This window comes from Colletes gigas, unplaced genomic scaffold (genome assembly GCF_013123115.1).
Source record: "Colletes gigas isolate AHSC1104 unplaced genomic scaffold, ASM1312311v1 Colletes_gigas_Sc00004, whole genome shotgun sequence".
Taxonomy (NCBI): domain Eukaryota; kingdom Metazoa; phylum Arthropoda; class Insecta; order Hymenoptera; family Colletidae; genus Colletes; species Colletes gigas.
The window spans coordinates 9665703-9686002 of NW_025106633.1; the positions used below are offsets into that span (position 1 = coordinate 9665703).

At 45.0% G+C, this 20300-nt stretch overlaps 2 protein-coding genes across 3 annotated transcripts in view; both read right to left on the minus strand.

Annotated features, from left to right (window-relative positions):
- Nucleotides 1-3227: 3227 nt before the first annotated feature.
- On the minus strand, nt 3228-4426 carry LOC122405365 (hypertrehalosaemic prohormone). The gene is made up of 3 exons (XM_043410049.1): nt 4349-4426; nt 4006-4213; nt 3228-3509 (listed from the first exon to the last, which is right to left on the minus strand). Coding segments are annotated over exons 1-3 (255 nt in total). The 5' UTR covers nt 4351-4426; the 3' UTR covers nt 3228-3464.
- A 4502-nt stretch (nt 4427-8928) lies between these two features.
- The window catches only part of LOC122405064 (DE-cadherin), an 88583-nt gene continuing 77211 nt past the window's right edge, over nt 8929-20300 (minus strand). Inside the window, exons 2-16 of one of the 2 annotated variants that reach the window (XM_043409550.1) lie at nt 19885-19958; nt 18468-18609; nt 17757-17995; nt 17097-17120; nt 15219-15407; nt 14860-15146; nt 14420-14690; nt 13637-14216; nt 13368-13549; nt 11930-13292; nt 11515-11732; nt 11215-11430; nt 10781-11120; nt 10304-10456; nt 8929-10227 (exon numbers count right to left, since the gene is read on the minus strand). In XM_043409550.1, the coding sequence (XP_043265485.1) occupies nt 10085-10227; nt 10304-10456; nt 10781-11120; nt 11215-11430; nt 11515-11732; nt 11930-13292; nt 13368-13549; nt 13637-14216; nt 14420-14690; nt 14860-15146; nt 15219-15407; nt 17097-17120; nt 17757-17995; nt 18468-18609; nt 19885-19958 (4421 nt within the window). In that variant the 3' untranslated portion in view covers nt 8929-10084. The remainder of the gene's footprint in view (nt 10228-10303; nt 10457-10780; nt 11121-11214; nt 11431-11514; nt 11733-11929; nt 13293-13367; nt 13550-13636; nt 14217-14419; nt 14691-14859; nt 15147-15218; nt 15408-17096; nt 17121-17756; nt 17996-18467; nt 18610-19884; nt 19959-20300) is intronic. The other variant, XM_043409548.1, reaches the window with a different exon arrangement.

Below are 20300 nucleotides of genomic sequence, written 5' to 3' on the forward strand. Positions count from 1 at the left end.
CGATACACGTGCGTTCAATGTTTAACCTCGATGCTTCGATATATTGTTTTCACGAAACACGCATCAATTAAACACGCAACAACGACGACGCTTTATTATTCTAGTGGTATGCTAAAATATTTAAATAAATTTGGTCGATACATCTTGGAAATTTCGATGTATCGATTGTTTAAATAAATTTCAATAAACCGGAACTCGTATTCGATATCTAAACGTACGGGAATCGCCGCGATTTTACGGAAACAGATTCTTGCATAGTTTCTCTTAGATTTCTAACGGTATCCGCAGGTTTCTTCCCAATTCAAGTTCCGTTTGGTTATTGGCACAAATTGGAGATAAAGAGCGGAGCATGCAACCCTTTAGAGTCGACGAATACACCTGTCCGGGTGGACATTCGAACAAATATCCCACAAGTGATCCACGTGAGTCGCGTTTGCAGTTAAAATAATGGCTCGTGCAATTATCACCGTACGGAAATCGACCCTCTTCAGGACACAGTTTCATGCTCGAGACTTGCAACTGAAACAAAAAATCAGTGGCTAGTTCGTTTGTTGAGGGTGGTTCTTTTCCACTGAAAAATCAAAGAGCTTTTAAATGGAGGAAGATTTTCTTTACCATTTCGATGGAATTCGGTGTTTCAGTACGTTCGAAGTTCGTGCAACCGTTTCGTCCGCCTGTCTGGTTTCTCGTGCACTGCACGCTTTTTTCGTCGAAAACCGTGTTTTCTGGGCACAACAGTGGCAGAAAATTCACTTCCAAATTATCGGTAGTGGTGCATTGATAAAACACGTTGCAATATTTCGGATGCTGCCGAAAACCGGTCGGACACACGACGGCTATTCGATTGGAGGTTAAGTTACCGACGATATAGGTAACGTCGGATTCAACGGCCGGAAATTCTGTAGCGTTCGAAAGATTGCGTTTATCTTTGCACGTTATTTGCCTGATCGCGGCTCGGAAATTACAGGTTTTTAGATGGTCGTCCCAAATGGTGCCACGGGGACATTTGAAGTCGTATTTGACGAATATACGACCGAAAGGGACGCATCTGTAAAATATCGAACAGTCGTCGGTAACGCCGAAGAAACCTTCGTCGATGCATTCTGAATCCTCGTATTCGTCAGAATATTCCGGTTCGATCGACGTGGGAGTTTCGGAGACCGTGGTTGTTTGTTCGATTGGCGTGGTATCAGTTTCGTGAGACATTGATAACGTGGTCGCGTCGGTCGCCATTGTCATTTCGGTTTCTTCTTCTTTTGTAATTTCCTCTGTCGTTGATTGTAAAAACTCTTTGCTAAATTGTTCGGTTTCTGACGGGATTATCGTTGTCGAGGTTACAATTTCCACCTTTTCTTCGACGGTTGTCGAAGGTACAGTTGTTTCGACAACAGTTGTACTTTTTTCGGTTGTTTGTTCGATAGTTGTAGGACTTTCTTCCGAGGTTGTAATTTCCACATTTTCTTCGACAGTTGTGGGTGCAATTGTTTCGTCAAGAGATGTAGTTTCTTGGGTTGTTTGTTCGGTAGTCGAAGGATTTTCGTCGCCTAATAAAAATTGTTGTATCTTGTCGAAAATTCGTGGACCGTCTTCGCCATTTTGTAGAAGGTCCACGTCGTCGTTCGGGGGTTCCGTTTCGTTCGAATTTGATTCACCTAAAAATATTATATTGCTTCACTATTATGTCGACACTCGACACTTTCCGTCATAGCAAATTTACCTTAAAACGAATTTTTAAGAAAAATCGACAGGTGGTAGGTGCCTAAATTTTTCGACGAAATTGAAAAGATTCAAATCATTCTAAAAAAATTATTTTCGGTTGCAGGGGTCAATTGCAATCATTTTTGGTGAATAAACATACTCCCGAAATCCTACGCAGTTTCGAGAAAAAAATTCAATAAGTGGACAAATTTTTCGGCAAAATTGAAAAATTTCAAATCATTGTAAAAAAATTATTTTCGGTTCCGGGAGGCAATTGCAATCATTTTTGGCGAATAGACATACCCCCGAAATCCTACGCAGTTTCGAGAAAAAAATTCGAATAGTTAGTGAAATTTTTCGGCAAAATTGAACAATTTTAAATCGTTCTAAAAAAATTATTTTCGGTTGCGGGGGTAAATTGCAATCATTTTTGGTGAATAGACATACCACCGAAATCCTACGCAGTTTCGAGAAAAAAATTCGAATAGTTAGTGAAATTTTTCGGCAAAATTGAACAATTTTAAATCGTTCTGGAAAAATTATTTTCGGTTGCAGGGGTCAATTATAATCATTTTTAGTGAATGGATATACCCCCGAAATCCTGCGCATTTTCGAGAAAAAAATTCAATACTGACGGAACTTTAAACATCAATAACTTTTTAACAAAGCCTCCATCAACAAATTGGTATTCTTTATTTTCGTCCTATTTTGGCCTCTAAAATCGCCCATTACAATTTTTCCCAGGGTTCGCGTCATTATTTTAAGGTAATTTAGTTTTTAAATATGTTAAGCAAAAATCACGTTATCCAGTGCTGCAGAAGTACAGTGTTGCAGAAAGGTTTTCGTAATTTTCTCATCGTGTTATAAGATACCGTGTTGTAGGAGGGCTACCTGTACTTACGACTACCTTGATCCGATATCGTGGATTGTTGTTCCGTTTGATCCACAACTCCGCCACACTCGACGCGTCCGCTTTCTTCAGGTCTCACGCAATTGTTTTTCTCGATCGAGTAGACGAGATCGCCGTCACATTGATAAACGAACCGAAGCGGATGGCCGAGCAAGTACGAGGTGCATTTGTAGAAATACTTGCATTTCTTTTGGTCCGCGAAATAACCCTGCGTCTTGCAGACGAACCCGTCGGTCTTCCAGTATTGCCAGATCGGCACTGGAGAAGAGTTCGCCGGCATATCCGAGCTCTGTTCATTACCTTCGGGACCAGCGTCCGCGAGGGCCGTCAAAACGCACAGAATCCACACGGATTTCCACATTCTCGAGGCGTGTCTCGTCGAAAAACGCGCGTTATAGGAAAGATCAACGGAAAAGAAAATGGTAGACCGGTTCCACGTTGACCTACCTGCGTTCGCGATCAAGTTAAAACGAACTTCGTCGATAGAGTTCCAGAAAATATATACGTTCACGAGATCGTTAAGTCGCGCTTAATCAAAAGTTACGACGGTTGAAACAGCGAACGCAGAGAGAGTAACGATTGGAAATCGATTCGTTTTTTTTACTACTCATTGTTTGTATTATCGTTCGTATCGCTAATTTTACAAGCTACGACCGCTCGAAAATCTTTCTAAGCAACCTGTGCTCGCTACATCCGGACGCGGAGCCAGACGGAAATGACTCGAAATTCCTCTGCTCTCGTCCGGTGTTCTCGAACAGGTTGCGTTAACAGACGTTAGAAAATTCTTCGAGCAAAGTAGCCCGGCTATGTCCAGTGTCTTCGATGCTTCCGTTGAACCAGCTCGAGCTTCCAGAGTTCACTCGTTCAGCTTCCGACAGTCCAACATCTTTTGGGCTTCCGTCTGCAATATTAGTACGTTATCTATACTATTATATAAAGAGAGAGCCGATTTTTATGTTCGCGCAAAGCTCAAGACCTATTGAACCGATCTTCCTCAAATTTTGACACGTTATTCCTGCATACTCTAGGATGGGCATAGGCTATGTAGCATGTCTCAGAAGCGCGTTATTAACATGTAATTTATATGCAAAGATTTCATGTGTACGACTGTTTGGCGGACCACGCGACCCCTGTATACGACGGGCTACTTGCGCGCGCATACGCATATTCGGCCCGCGCGATACCTCGCCCGTAGCAGTACTGCGATGTTACCGCCAGGTGGCGAAGCTTCTCGAGCGCTTTTTTTTCGAGAGAATTGCATTATCGCGGATATATGTATATGTCAGGACGATCGTCTGGTCATAAATTGCTTTTGCTAGTTCGCGAATAAAGTCGTTCGACTTTCTCGTTGGAGGTTCATCGTGATAATTAACGTGAGATAGCGATTCAGGGGATACCTGAATGAAATTGTAAACGTTCAGCAGCTGTTCCAGGGACGGTCTTCCACGGGGAACGCACTCGAGGCTACCCGACTCGGTGAATCCCACCCTCTGGCTTCTCTTTCCCCAGCCGGTGGAGAAGTTCAGCTGAGCCTCCGTTCCGGAGTCGAAGATCAAGCATAACAAGATGATTATCGCTAGAGAGCAACGTCGAAACTTTCGATACCTAAAACGAAACGATCGTTAGCTGGAATTTTATCTCGTGACGCGATGTATCGTTTCTACGCCGTTGATCGTAAAAGCGGAAACGCGATTCCAGTCAAGGTCCCGGCTTCGATCGCGACGCGAAGAGAGTACTTACATATCGATGCACGCTTTCGGAAGATTACAATGATAATTTGCTCGCCAGATGACGGTCACGATCGTTCGCGTTCTTCGGGATGGACGAGTTTGTTTGACACGAACGACACCGTGGATGCTTTTATAGTTTTGATGGCTGTTCTTGAAGTTCTTCCGAAAACTGGAGCGACGCGCCGGCGTCGAGGAGCATCCTTTGAGCAGGGTGGTTCGACGAAATGGAAGACGCGTTTTTTTTTTAAATTACAGTCGACACTCCCTGTACAATATGATTTCTATCTAGTAGCTTTAATAGATATAGTAGTGCCCACATAAGTGACCAACCTGGGGACCGACCGCGGACACTTATGTGGGCATGGTTATTTCTTAGAATTCAAAGGAGATAAGGAAAGAGGATAAGTGTGAAAACTGGGAAAAATTTTAATAGGAGATTTTACGCATTTTTTAGAATACATTTCTAATCTTCATTTTTTAGAAAATTTCATGTGAATCTTTAAAATATCATAACTTCTGAACGGATTGGAGGATTTTAATGTTTCAAACGGCAAACAACGCGTATTTTGGTGAAGAATATGTAGAAAATCTGAAAATATTCGAAAAGTTGTTCCTTAACCCCGTAAAGTGAGAAAACCCCATACAAAATGGTCCAATTTTCAAACAGCCAGAACTCCTACAATAGTGAATATATTTCAATGAAACTAGACCTCATGGGCACCTACAGTAAAGTTGTTTGTCGGGCGACAAACAAAATTATTAAAAATGAAAATCGAATTTTTAAGAAAAATCGACAGGGGGTAGGTGCCTAATTTTTCGACGAAAAAAAAAAATTTCAAATCGTTCTAAAAAAATTATTTTCAGTTGCAGGAATCAATTACAATCATTTTTTATGAATATACATACTCCGAAATCCTACACAGTTTCGAGAAAAAAAATCGAATAGGTAGTGAAATTTTTCGACGAAAAATAAAAATTTCAAATCGTTCTAAAAAAATTATCTTCTGGTCCGGGAGGTAATTACAATCATTTTTCGTGAATAGACATACTCCCGAAATCCTACCCATTTTCCAGAAAAAAATTCGAATAGGTAGTGAATTTTTCGACGAAATTAAAAAGTTTCAAATCGTTCTAAAAAAATTATTTTCAGTTTCGAGGGTCAATTAGAATCATTTTTGGTGAATGGACATACCCCCGAAATCCTACCCATTTTGCAGAAAAAAATTCGAATAGGTAGTGACATTTTTCGACGAAATTAAAAAGTTTCAAATTGTTCTAAAAAAATTATTTTCAGTTGCAGGGGTCAATTACAATCACTTTTGGTGAATAGACATACCCCCGAAATCCTACCCACTTTCTAGAAAAAAATTCAGTACTGGTGGAACTTTAAACGTTAATAACTTTTTAATAAAGTCTTCATCAACAAATTAGTACTCTCTATTTTCGTCTTATTTTGGTCTCTAGGATCTCTCGTTACAATTTTCCCAAGGGTTATGCTCGATGTTTGAAGCCTCTTGGCTTCTAAGAATTGATGCAGATAACTATGGTCACTTATGTGGGAAAAAATCCAGTCACGTATGTCCACTATACGCGTAAAAATAAAAGCCGTCTCAGGATTAGAACAACCTACCACCGGTCGTTGCAGTGGCAATTTATGATTCTTTTGCTAATACCGTTCACTTTCAATATACATTTTCAAACAAGACACAAAGCCCGTGCAACCTCCCCGAACCTTAGGTTATTCTACACACCTTTCATTCAAAGTACAATAACTTCTCCCTTTAAGCCCACCGTGAAACAAAGTTATTATTAAGCTTCGTGATGGATCGTTTTCTCGCCCCAGATTCGAGCATAAAAGCTTTGCCCTTCAACGCATAGACCGTCAGACAGACTTTTAATTTCAGACGATTGCAAACTAAACGTAACTTAAAAAATGCGTCCTGGTAGATACAATAAATAAAATAAAAAATAATTTTTAAATAGTCGTTTGTGTTTTTTTTTCTTTAACAATTATTGGAAGCGAATTTTGCGACGTAGTTCCTGGCTTCTTCGAGCGTTTCTCAATCGGTGGCCGAGAAAGGTTTCCTCCTCGTTCTGTGACGGATAAATCTGAGCGTCGAGACGCGAAGCCCGACCAGAATCCGGTTAATTAAACGTTTCTGGTCTCTCTCGGTCCAGCAATTTCCGGCCCATTTAGCGTTCAGGGTGTTCTGTAGCGGGGGGACGCGCTCCACGTTTGTATTCGAATTCCACTTTATTGCTACAAAAAAAGGAAATTACACGTATCTCTGACGACGATAGATGGATCGCGGGTAAAGGACAAAGGTGTGCAACATACATGCCTTGCCATCGACTATCACATGTTGAGTAGGTCGCCAAACTAATCGTTTACGCGTACCTCGGGTAATGTACAAGAAGCCTGTGTACGCGCGTATCTTTCTTCATCGTTCCCAATCTCTCCCTCACTCTCTCTCTCTACGTACAATCAGGTTACGATGGGTATTCGCTTCTTCGTTCTTTCGCCGAGCGCGGCAGGATAGTCGAGTCGATCGAATCGAATGGGAAAGCGTCGAAAAAGAATTCGCGGCGTGAAAATGATTTTTTTTGTCTCTTATTATTTTTTTTTTCTTTCTCTAGTATAGAAGGGCAGTGTTCAGAGTAAAATTATCGCGAACGGCTTTTCCGTGCCGTGTGTCTTCTACGCGTCGACTTGCCGCGATGAAATCGAAAGATGGCGAACGACTCGAACCAAAAAAACCATAAAACGGGTGCAGAGTTTCGGACGTTCTTCCGATCGACGTGAAATTTGGAGGGCGGGAGTCTTCCCTCCCCTTCAAATTTCGTTCGGAATCGCAGCCAAAAATGTTCGTCTCGTTCGTGTTTCGATTTCATCGCGATCTTGTTTCGCCTCCTGCGGATCCGCGACGATCACCGACGGAAACACGTTCTTTGTACTTGCAAATTGTATCGCTGAAAAAACAAGCGCGTTGATATGACGTACACGACATCGACAATGGTTCCGACGGTGGCGCCATTAGTTCGCAGTTTCGTCGTTTGTTCTCCCGGTGGCAAGCGTTCTAAAGAAGCTGGGCAGCCATTCGTTCGTGTATCGATACGCAGGATTCACCACCCGGTTTCACATATCCTCTGAGATCACACGCTTTTCGCCTAAGCTGCATTTCTTGATCGTATAAATTAAACCTTAGCTTTTTTTTTCTCTCTCTCTCGACGCGTCTAATGCGCGGACGATGCGTTTTACGTATTTATACATATTATATCGTCATTGATTTATCGTACAAAAAGCTTACAAATTATTATCACATATATATGCGTGTACGTACGTGCGTGCACGCGTACATAGGTACACGAATATACATACATATATGTATACATACATATACATACATATACATATATATAGGCGTAGAAATTGTTCTTCGAGATGGAGCGATACACGATCGACGATCGACGATCACGCGATACGCGTGACAAAAATGGAAGAGAAGTAAATGGGGGTGGCAATCAGTTCCGGGACGAGGCAACTTCCCGTTACGGGAATCGATTCGTCGCCACGGAATTGTTCGCGTCCAACGTAATATACGTATCGCGTTTGTTTCGTCCGCGAAATCTTTTTTCCCAGTAAAACTATATTCGGTAGGTATTCGATTACAGGCTAAAAACGATAAATCAACGTCGGGTTGCACGGTATGGCACTCGATCTCCTTTCATCGGTTTTCGAGTCGTTTCTCTAACGCCACCCGCGACGTATCACGCCACACATCCTTAAATACGATCTACACCGTGTCACTTACAATAATTATCCGCGGCTCGACGGGTAATCGCAAACCTCGAGGAACACGTGCACGCCACGGAGAGACGCGCGTGCGCGTAAATCGTCGTCGTTGCGTCCGCGAATCGTCTCGGGGACGCTACACGTACCTGTATGTACGTATATATTTGTATTTGTATTACTATTTATAATCTATTATATCTGTATTCGCTATTACGTGAAGTTTTTCCTCACTCGATACACGATTTTCTCACTCACGCACATCCAGTTAATAAAATATTCTATAAGTTAAATAATGGAGAGCGATGCCCGCTCTTGTTTCTCTCTCTCTTCGGTGCCATTGCGTACCGTTCCTCCTACGTCGTTCGAGTCGCCATTTTGTTTCGCCTTGTGCATCGCAACGGACGTCGCACTCGCGTCACTGGTAGGTATAATTCTCGGCACGTCTTCCCTATATCTCTTCGCGTTTAGTATACATATACATACATACACATATATATATATATATATTTATATTTATATAATGTAACGTATAAAAAAATAGTCCAAAAACCTCGTAACTCGAATGATTGCCAAACTTACAAACGCTGCACGTACTTCTCCGAAGGATTGTTACATTCCTTCGCCGTCGGAGATCAAGCCGTATCTCGCGATTCGTCCGGTCGGAGAATAATCGCGAGCAATCGAGAAGTGGATGGCCTCGCGTGCTTCCGTTCGACGCAGAAACGGCCAAAATTTCATTTGTCCCGTTAATCTTATTTTTGTTTTTAATCTTTCGTTGTTACGATCACGAGTAGCAATGTTCAGAGAAAATTTTGTCCATCTCTGGCTCGCTGTCGGAATGCACGCGACATTACTGTTGAAATTAAAAAATAGCATCGTCTCCTGTTACTACTAGCTGCTCGAGGACTTGTCGTTTCAACTGGTACAATGAACACAGTCGCAGTCTTTCTTGGCCGTTGCGTCCTCAAGGGGTTGCACACCACCCAGCCGGTCTCGAAAGAATTTTCTTGCATTTTTTTTACAAAGTTTCATGCGTCTAAAACGTTGCTTCAAAGGGATTTGTTTGAAATTCTAATAATTGACAAAGGTATAGCACGTGGGTTTCTTTTCAACGTCAATGTACTTCCTTGACTTTGCGTGTAGAAATAATACTGGAAAACTATGTAACCATACGTTCTTTAAATGCATTCTGGTAGACTGTAGGAGAGGTGACTATACTTGGAATGAGAGTAAACTATAAATTTTGAGAAAAATTGCACTGCAGATTGTTGTGCAATCCATAAAAGAAGACTGCATTTGGATGACTCGTTTATATGTCAACATAAATAATGAAGATTTAACCTGAGGAAAGAAAATTAAAATTCAATCGTTTTTTGAGCCGTTCGAGTGGCGTGCCCCTTTAAGGGTATCTCTATGACCTTTTATCGCTGTCCGACGATTTCGAAAAAACAAATAACAAAATAAAAGATAGCGTGGTTCGTTTCTGTTTCGATACGAGCCGCGTAGAAACAAAATACAATATCGTTCGTTTCGTCGTTTACCCTAATCCCTCGACCTCCATCGACTCGTGGTCGCGCGAAACGAGGGAACCGTTCCCCCCGCCAAAACACGGCGGGAATTTGATTTCTTCGCTCGCTGCAACGAAAACCGTCGGTCCCTGCAAGTAAAATAATACGCGACGATCCCATCGTCGCGACAGTCCGTCGAAACGAAACGCGCGCGAACGAGTGTCGTCGTTGTCGGCAAAATACTTTGTGTCCAGTTTGTCTTTTGCCGCTTTGGCATCCGTGAAACGTAAAACTCGACGAAAGGGAAAGGAAGTTGTCCCTGGTCCGTGTCCCCTTGGTCGAGCTACGGCGACGTGAAAACGCAAAATAAAGTCCTCGCGTCGGTTAAGTACAAAATGAGAGAAACTCGCGAATGATTCCGTGATAATTTGATCGATCTCGTGGCTCAACACCAGCTCTCGCTCTCCCGTTCCCCGACGCCGTCGCTCTCCTCGTCGCTGGGCTCTTCGCCGTACATGTCTGCCAGTTTTCGGAACCTCGGTCCGAAATTCGACAGATAGTTGAACTTGAGGTCTCCGTCGTCGGTACCTGTTGGCAAAAGGAACGCGATCGGTCAGATTGCTGGTCGAAGACGACACACGTTTACTGTTAACGAGATACGTACACGAAGCTAAGGACGACAAGGAGCCCTCGGAGTTGCCTTCGCCCTCGTACGCGTAGTGCCTCACGTCGTCGAACGGATTCGTGTCGGGATCTTTGTCGCAGCTCTCCTTCTTGCCGTCCAAGAAGCCGCAAATGTCTGGAACTTCGTCGGGAGCTTAAAAACGAACGAAAGAAAACGGTGTGTAAATTAGATTAAGGTTTTATATTACCTAACCCAGACCTAACCCAGACCTAACCTAGAGCTAACCCAGACCTAACCCAGACCTAACCCAGATCTAATCCAGAGCTAACCCAGACCTAACCCAGACCTAACCCAGACCTAACCCAGACCTAACCTAGACCTAACCTAGAGCTAACCCAGACCTAATCCAGACCTAACCCAGATCTAACCCAGATCTAACCCAGACCTAATCCAGACCTAACCCAGAGCTAACCCAGAGCTAACCCAGACCTAACCCAGACCTAACCCAGACCTTACCTCTTCCCTGCAATCCGACAGGTGCAATTTTCGAATCGATGGGCGGAGCGTCGTAAATAGTCCTCAAAACGTTCAGGTCGTAACCGGTGTCGACCTCGCCGCCCCCTTCATCCTCGTAATTAATAATATTTTCTCTAATATCGTCCATGTCCTTGTACAGGTCGTCCGTTTTTCGCCTATGCACCACCACCGCCAGCAACAGTATCAACAAGATCGCCACGCAAACCAGTATAGCGACCAGAAAGTTCGTATCGATTCCGAAGGAAACGGCTTTCGCCATTCTGTGATCGCAACCTGGATCCGCGTTCCTCGACAACGAGGGCATCCCCAAATTATACGTCTGAAACACGCGAAGATCGATAACCTCGGTTAGAAACGAGTCTTTCCCGCGTTGGTAACGTTGCTACTTTGGCTAATTTAGCACGGGATATTACGTTTCCGTTGAAGGTCATGTTGCGTATGCAACCGACGAATCCTCTGTCGGTCGGTTTGTGATCCCATCCAAACTGCGAGGCAAGGTGCGCCAGGTTGGTCAGGGTACCTCCGATCTGTATCGGGCTGTTCACGTTCAGGAACTCGTTCGAGCCTTGCGGCGCGGTTAGGCTCATGCACGCCGATATACCGCAATTGTCCACTTTCATCTCGATCGACTGTAACCCGTGAGAAAAATTCGATCAATTTCGAAACTTTATTACTCTTTTACTCCAACGAAAGAACAGGAACAGGTAGCTTACGTTCTTCGTCCAGTAGACGTCTATCCTGTGACTCTTGCCGTCGGTGAGTTTTATTTGCTTCTGATCGAGCCTCACGGTGCCCGTGCCGTAATCCATGTAAACCACCGCGAACCCATGCTGAAGCTCCAAAGCCATGAAGTCTTGGATCTCCGAGTTGTGGGTCATGGGGCCGAAGTAAAACACCAGGCCATTGTCCACGTGAGGTGTTATCTCGAGACCTGACAAACGCAACAACTTTATTTCTATTCCTATGCGTAGATATTAGCAATTTTTCCTTTGGCCATCTAGGATTAAACCTTTGAGTGCTACGAACTCACTTACCGCAACAGTATTCAGTCTCCAATGAACCCTCTGGCTAGGAGTACTCAGCACTCAAAGGTTTAAACTTTATTGAACCCTTTTTCAGCGCACTTACTCAAATGGGAGTCGTCGCAAGCTTGACCAGGCGGTGGCATGACGGCCCATCCGTCACCGTGGAAGCCGATGCCCAGCAGCTCGCACCTGGGGCCTTCAAAACCGGGCGGGCACTCGCAGTGCTCCGCCAACGGGGTGCCTCCGTTCAAGCAAACGATTGGCTCTGCCACGTGGCAGGTGCACTGCGGGTCCACGACCGCCCGTACGCCGACGAACGAGGTCGTGTTCGTGTAGACGGCGGACGGGACCGTGCTGGCGTTCAGGAAACTGCGACACGAGTCGTTGCAATGCAGCTTCTCAATCAGACACTCGTCGATGTTCACCAGCAGGACGTTCGTCTTGAGCTCTCGCTCTATCTCCTTCATGCGTCCCGCCAGGATCGTGTTCAACCTTTCAGGAGCGTAATAGGGACTGCCGTGCGCGGAGAACCTGACGTCGAGTAGGCTTTTGTTGTTGTGGTGGGGCGAGTGGAGCACGGTGAACACGTCCACGTTCTCCACGGATGCGTTCAACATGTTAGCGATCCTCTCCTGAAAAATCTCCTTCTTGCTGATGCCAGATGCGTCTGGTGCAACGAACTCCTCGGCGCTCATCCCGGCGAACCGCACGGATCCGGACCTGGTCACCGCCTCCTCGGGCAGCTCCTTCACGGTGACGTTCACGTAAGCGTGCACCCGGTGCTCGGGTATGTGCTTGCTGCTCTCGGTGACGATGAACTTCAGGACGTAAGTGTCGTTCGGTGTACCGGAGAGCATCGTGATCATACCGGTTTCTTGGTTCAAGAGAAAGCCCTCCTTCTGCATCATCCCCCAGGCGAAGTGTTTGTCGGGCAGGTCCCAGTCGTCCGCATCGTTCACGTAGACCCGTCCGATCTTCGTGTCGGGCGCCTCGCCCTTGTAGTTGTACACGAATATGGAACTCGAGCCCTCCGACATCGGATTGTCGTTCTCGTCCCCGATGATTACGACCAGCATCGACGTGTCCGTCATTGGCGGATGCCCGCTGTCCGTGATCGCGATAGGAAGCTCGTAGCTCTTTCGTTCCTCCCTGTCGAACTCTACCTCCGCGTACAAATTCCCGTCGCGGATCGAAAACTTGGACATGATTTCGTCGCGGATCGAATGCCTGGACAAATATTCTTCGTCGAACCGGTAATGAAACGGCGGACCGTTCTCGTCGGAATCGTAGTCCCGGGCCTTCAGCTCCGTGATCTTTCCAGGCGGACGGTTCTCGCGCCACACCACCGGTTGCTGCATGTCCAGAAACGGCGCGTTGTCGTTTATGTCTATCAACGTGATGTTCACCATTACCAGTTCCCGCAAAGCTGTCGGCGATCCGTCTTCGTCACGCGCCATCACTATCACCTGAAACGCGTATCAAATTTATTTAAGATGGTCCACGAGGAGGTTGATCGCTTTTCCAAATTTCTATGTACGTACCGTCCACATCGAATAGCCTAACGGCGAGTCCCGATCCAGAGGCTTCTTCAACGTCATGCAACCGGTCTTGTCGATTCCTATCAGAGGCTGTTGATCCTCCTTCACGATGAAGTACGCGATATGCTGATCGGCGCTTCTGTTCTTTATATCGGGATCGTAAGCGACGACGGTGGTGATGCAACCTGCGGGGCAATGAAGACGTTCCTGTCACGGTGACTCTTGCCTTCAAACTCGAGGATAAAATAGGAAATCTCGATCTCGGGGCTTACCTTCGACCAGCTTCTCTTCCTCGATGGTCGGATTTTTGTCAAAGTCCTCGAAGACGGGGGGATTGTCGTTGACGTTCTCGATGAAGATCTTCACCTGGGCGGTGTCGTTGTACAGCCCGTCGAAGGCCCTGACCGTCAAGTTGTATTCCGTGATCTTCTCGTAGTCCAAAGGCTTGTTCACGCGGATCTTGCCCGTGGTGCCCTCGATGTAAAAGCTGTCGTCGGTGTTCCCGTATATGATGCTGTAAGTGACCGGGCTGGCAGTGTCCGAATCGAGTGCCTTCACCTCGGTGACCGGGGCGTTGATGTTGGCGTTCTCGAGGATCGAGTTCGCCGTGTAGACGGCTTGGGTGAAGTGCGGCGCGTTGTCGTTCTTGTCCGCTATCTCGATACGGAACACCTGCTGACCTTTGTTGTGCTCGCCGTTTTGGAACAGGGCGCTAGGCGAATTATCCACGGCGATCACCTTCACGTTGTAAGTGTCCTCGACTTCTCTGTCGAACGTCGTCAGAGTGGTGATGTTGCCGGTGTACTTGTCGATCGCGAACAAATCCCGAAAGTTGTCCAGCACGTACGTCACCTTAATGGCAAAGAAACCGAGAAGATAGTTCGTCGAAGAATTTTTACGAAGACATTGGAACTTCCCGCCAACGCTTTTACCGACCGGTAACCAATAGGCCGCCTTTTTACCGACAACACTTACCGACCGGAGGCCTATTGACCGACCTTTTTTACCGGCAGCGTTTACCGATCGGTAGCGACGTCCTGGTCGATAAAGTGTACCTGATTGTGCGCTGATGTCCCATCCGCGTCGATGGCCCGCACTTGCATCACGGGCACGCCAGGCGGTTCGTTCTCTAGCACGCTGCCCTTCTTCATTTCACGAAACACCGGAATATTGTCGTTCACGTCCAGCACTTCTATGTCGATCACGGTCTCTGCAGCCAACTGATACTTGTTCTGCACCCGTACGATCAACGTGTACACCGTGTTGCTCTCGTAGTCGAGATGCTGGGCGAGCTTGATGTCCGCCACATCCTTGGTCGACTCCAGCCTGGCGAGGATCACAAAGTATTGTTTATCTTACGTATTTAACGTCAACTGGAATTGAATTTTACATAAACGGGGACTAGTTGCGTTTATCCGTATCGAATGGAAACTCGTTTTCAAGATCGACTCGCGACTGGTCCGACGCGGAAAAAGAGGAGGTCGCGGCCGCTCACCTGAACGTGTTCCCTTTGTTGGTTTGCTCGGTTCTGCCGGGGACGAGCTCGAAAAGGAGGCCACTGTTGTCGCCGCTGTTCGAGACGGCCTTAAGTCTCACGATACTCTGATCGAAGTCGCTGAAGCTCTCCGGAAGCCTGATGGGCTCCGAGGGCCTGGGCAAGAAAGCCGGTGCCTTTTTGTGCGACTCCACCACTCGAATGTCCAGGTCGATCACGCTCGCCTTGGGATTCTCGCCCTGATCCTCCGCCGTCGCGGTCATGCTGAACTTGTAATCCGGATTCCTCTGCGGGTGAAAAAGCTCGTTCGATCGATCGATCGTTTAAGAAATCCATCGATGATGGACGACGATACTCACGTCGATGGTTCTATTGAGGAATATGACGCCGGTGTTGCGATCGATTCGAAAGTAGACTCCGTCTTCCGGCCTCTTCGGCGACAGGCTGTAGTAGACGACGGAATTGTTGCCGTCGTCGATGTCGGTGGCGGAGACCCTCATCACCTCGCGACCAAGTGGCAAGTCTTGCGGCACAGACTCGGTGTACGCCTACGCGTCGACGACGACGCCAACCGGAAAACAAACGAGATTCGGTTTCGCTCGAACAACGCACACGTCGACGATTTTGCGATTTTTTGGTGCACACGATCGATGGGGACGTCTCTCCGTGCAAGCGGCACGAAACGAATTTCGTCCCTGTCGCGAGTTTTCTCTTCTAAATTCCTACACGCGTTTAGGTGCATGCGTCGAGATCTAACCCAGACCATACGTTAACGACAAGCGGCGATACGATCGGTAAGATTGCGCTAAAATCTCGTTTTACAACTTTTCTTAATTTGTTCCTTGTATTTCGTATCATTACTAAATGAATTCTATCGATTCGAGACCGACTCGTTTTATTTTTCTAAAGTGTATGGCGGCTATACAGAGGAATAGTAAAACGAGATAGATGTTTTCCTCCTGAGGCTGCTTAGTAGACTCATCACAGTTAGGTGATCCTAGCAGGTCCTGCCTTGGACGTCGAAATATTGAATGGTTGATCGAGAAACGTATACAGGGTGAAAAATTTTAATAGGAGATTCTAGAGGCCAAAATAACACGAAAATCAAGAATACCAATTTGTTGATGAAGGCTTCGTTAAAAAGTTATTAACGTTCAAAGTTCTATCCGTACTGAATTTTTTTCTCGAAAATGCGCAAGACTTCGGGGATATGTCTATTCACCAAAAATGATTGTAATTGAACCCCGCAACCGAAAATAATTTTTCCAAAATGATTTGAAATTTTTTTTTCCCCGTCGAAAAGTTTAATACATTCTCGAATTTTTTTCTAGAAAGTGGGTAGGAATTCGAGGGTATGTCTATTCACCAAAAATGATTGTAATCGATCCCCGGAACTGAAAATAATTTTTTTAGAACGATTTGAAATTTTTTAATTTTGCCAAAAATTTGTCCATCTTCTCGAATTTTTTTCTCGAAACTACGTAGGATTTCGGGGGTATGTCTATTCACCAAAAATGATTGTAATTGACCCTCGCAACCGAAAATAATTTTTCCAAAACGATTTGAAAGTTTTTTATTTCGTCGAAAAATTTCACACCTTCTCGAATTTTTTTCTAGAAAGTGGTTAGGATTTCGAGGGTATGTCTAATGACCAAGAATGATTGTAATCGAGCCCCGCGACTGAAAATAATTTTTCCAGAATGATTTGAAATTTTTTAATATCTTTTTAATGAAGCCTCAGTCAAGAAATTGATATTCTTGATTTTCGTCTTATTTTGGCCTCTAGAATCCTCTATTAAAATTATTTCGAGGGTTGGTCGAACACCCTGTATAGAAACGAAAGGGTTAGTCGAGCGCTTGCGAGAGAGCAGGACCTCTGGCGTCGATTACGGGAGGTGTCGCCACATACTAATAGGAAAAACAACAAAGTTGGTACTTCAGTACCGTTTCTGATAAAATTTTAAATTTCGTGCACGCGTCCGTTTGTGTATTTGTTTCTATTTTAATATTTGCGTTTCTATTAGAAGCAAAAAAATAAAATAGACGAGCGGGACGGTCTCGAATGTATTAATCGCAATAAATTGCAGCTTCCATCTCTCCGAAGCAGCGCGATCGTACCGTCCGAATCGCGCAAGCGATCTGATGCGGAACGAAAAAAACGACGCATTCGCATTCGCATTCGCATTCCCACAGAAAAACATCGAAATTACATTCACACCGCAAAATTCGAGACCAACCTTCCATACGTATCCACGGAAGACCTGGGGTTAGAAAAAGAAACAAAAACGAAGCAAAAGGTGGTTAGTAGCACAGTCGTATAAAGGTGGGGGCACGCGTACGTTGGCGGAAGAGCAAAAATTATTCATGAATAAGTCTCGAGAGCGTGTGGTATCGAAAGAAACCGCGGCCAGTTCAAGATCGATCAAACTGCTTCGAATCTGCCAAGTTAATTTCAAATTCTATTCGGGATACAAAAATTCACGAGTCTGAAATCATCGTAGGTCTCGAAAAAGTATCGATTTTTCACGGTTATCGCGTTGATTGCTATGGTGGTCACCGGTGACCGGCACTTTTTAATCAGAAAATGTTTCTTCCGTGTCGGAGCTTCGAATCGAAATATGTCAAGCAGCTCTTACCGATTGAAACCTACCAGATTGAAGTTCGTATATGTTCCAAATTCAGTTTATACACTGTTATTAGAAAAAGCAGGGAATTCGTGTGTTAATAGAAAAGACAATAGACAGCGTATACGAGAATTGGCATAGTCGTGGGATCAGCGGACGGTAAGTGACCGCCGTGTCCGAAGCGATCGATTCTCGTCGGTACGAGAGAACCGTGGACGAATCGACCGATGACCCATAGAGCACTCGAATCGACCCAGCTTCGAAGCCACTTACCACTTTGTCAAAAACCGGCGAGTTGTCGTTCACGTCTTCGATGGTGACTTTGAACGTGCACACGTCGTCCAGTTGAGGTCTTCCGTTGTCGGTCGCGAGAACGGTCAGATAAGCTTCCTTTTCCCTAGCTGGTTCGTCTCTGTCCAGCACTTGAGTAGTCCTGATTAATCCGGTCCTGTTGTTGATCTCGAATTTCAGCTTCTCGCCGGGAGCTGTTACGAAGCTGTACGTGATCGTACCTGCGTGCATATTGTTCCGAACGATTAATAAAAATTATTTACACTGTGAAATCAACGAATTCGAAACCGTTTATATTCCCAAACATTTCGATCGACCAGAAACGAGCAAACAAATTTGTTCGCCTTATCTGTTTACGGTCGAAACATCTACATATTTATTAACAAACTGTTCGATGTTTATTTCGCGGTATGAAAACATTCCCGAATCGACGAACGTTCCGCGATTTTTCATTTTTGCATAAATAAATAGATTAATGTTCTCCGTGTAAATACTAAACATTTAAACGCTTTGATCGTGGATTAATCACGATCTCACTAGAGAATAATTAAAGACGCGACGCATTTAACTTGATAAATTTAACACGCCACGAGCGACAGAGCTATCGAATAGACCGGTTGCTCCAGATTCTTAAATGGCAGATCTCCGGGACTTTTCCGTCTCGAAACCGTCCCTTTTTAGATTTCAACGTACCTCCCTCGTCCGGATGGTCCCTGTCCTCAGCGTGCACTTGAATCACCACGGTACCCGTTGGTTCCTCCTCCTTCACGATCGGCGCGTAATTCGAGCAATTCGAAAACACCGGCTTGTGATTGTGATTTTCGACCTGCTGCATCTGCGAGCGTAAAAACAAAAATCAAATCCCAACGGAGTCGCGAGAAAAAAAACATCCCGACGGTTACTCAATTATTTGGTCGGCCATCTTATCGTAATCCCTTCTGTGAATTCGTGGAACTCGAGGACATTTCAGACGCTTCGACTGTAACGCGATACCCTGCGAGAACGAGCCACAGCACACACAATGCAAAATAACCGTCTGGCCGTGCCACATAAAAAACGTCGTAGACGCTTTTCGATGGAAAAAAAAGGAGAAAAAAAAAGTCAGTCGTCGTCTCGCCACGGTCGAGTCAAGATGGACGTTATATTTACGAGATCTCGTTCGTTAAAAGTCTCCTTGAGCTCACGGTTACCTCTTCTCAAACGCGACTAAGATTACTAAATTGCAGTCTCTATTAATGGACTATTTGCAAGTTCAGTTCCGTGCATTGTTGGCTGAACACAAGAGAGTATCTAATAACTAACTTTGAAGGTGCATTCTAACGGATGCTCTTGAGAAAATCGGGCCAAACAATTCAACCGTTTAATGTTTTAAACGGCCGAGAGTACTGTCCGTATCGTGTAAATCGCAGGGAGAATATTGAAAGATAATATATAATCGAACGATCCTTAGGAAGTTTATAGCGTATTGTACGCTGATTATTTTGCTAAATTTTAGAAGCAATGATATATTTTCTTTATAACCAATATTTTGCTGTCCTTTACATATTACGTCTGTTGTAATTCACAATGCATACGCTGAGCGTGGTCTATTCTTCGAGTCTTTCTTCGGTTAAAAGCTGATTTCGTTTTCCAAAATAACCAAAGTTTCGAGGATACTCGTTGGGAATCGATCGCGTTCGAGAAGTTGCCACGGGTTAAACACGATACCGCGAGGATCCACCGTCGACCGGGTAACTCCGGGCGTCGTTAAAATTGAGCACGGTTAACGACGTTAGCCGAAGCTGCTTCTTTTCGCCGTCGGATCCGAGGATTCGGCGATCGGTAAAAAGGTGAATCGGGAGGATCGATCTAACGGAAGCGGGAACCGGGATCGCGTAAATATTTCAGTCGTTTCGCGTTCGCGGAACTCAACGCGGCGAATCTATTATCCACGGGCCGCGGTGAGAAACGACGCGGTTTTCAACTGTTCGAAAAGAAAAGATCTCGCGGAAAAGGAAGAGGAGGAGGAAGAGGGATCACGTGCAAGAGAATGGGAAACTGGGCGGAAGGATGCGGGGGGGCCGTTTCAAGGGTGAGAAATCGAATCAACAGGGATTCTAAAAGCACTCACCGTTAATTCCTCGTCAGTGGAGAACTGCGATCTCGTGTCCAGGTGTCTCGAATGCCTCAATCTGGTTGCATTCGCTGGAACAGAAAGAAAATACGGAATCTGTTAGAATCTTTTCCGCGTACGGCTACGGGAGTCGCGCTGCACCGACGATACATCCTCTTTTCGAGGACATACCGGGTGTTCTGAAACATATTTTATTATTTTTATACGCAGAATGTTTGGGAATTATCGAGCAGAACACTTTTACATCTGCTTATATATATTTGTTTTAATTAAAAAAACAGAATGAACGTAGTTACGACTCAGAACACTGAGCATATTAAGATTACATAATTATACGGTGTCTCGTTAGCTATTTGCTTAGATTATCGATTGAGATTTACAGTTAATGGTACGATCGATAATTCTAACGCAGA

Bases quoted from the DNA above. Each gene is read 5' to 3' on its own strand.
- LOC122405365 (XM_043410049.1), bottom strand. The intron at 3,510-4,005 runs GTATCCCCTGAA...CTAATATTGCAG, and splicing joins ACGTTTACAATTTCATTCAG to ACGGAAGCCCAAAAGATGTT.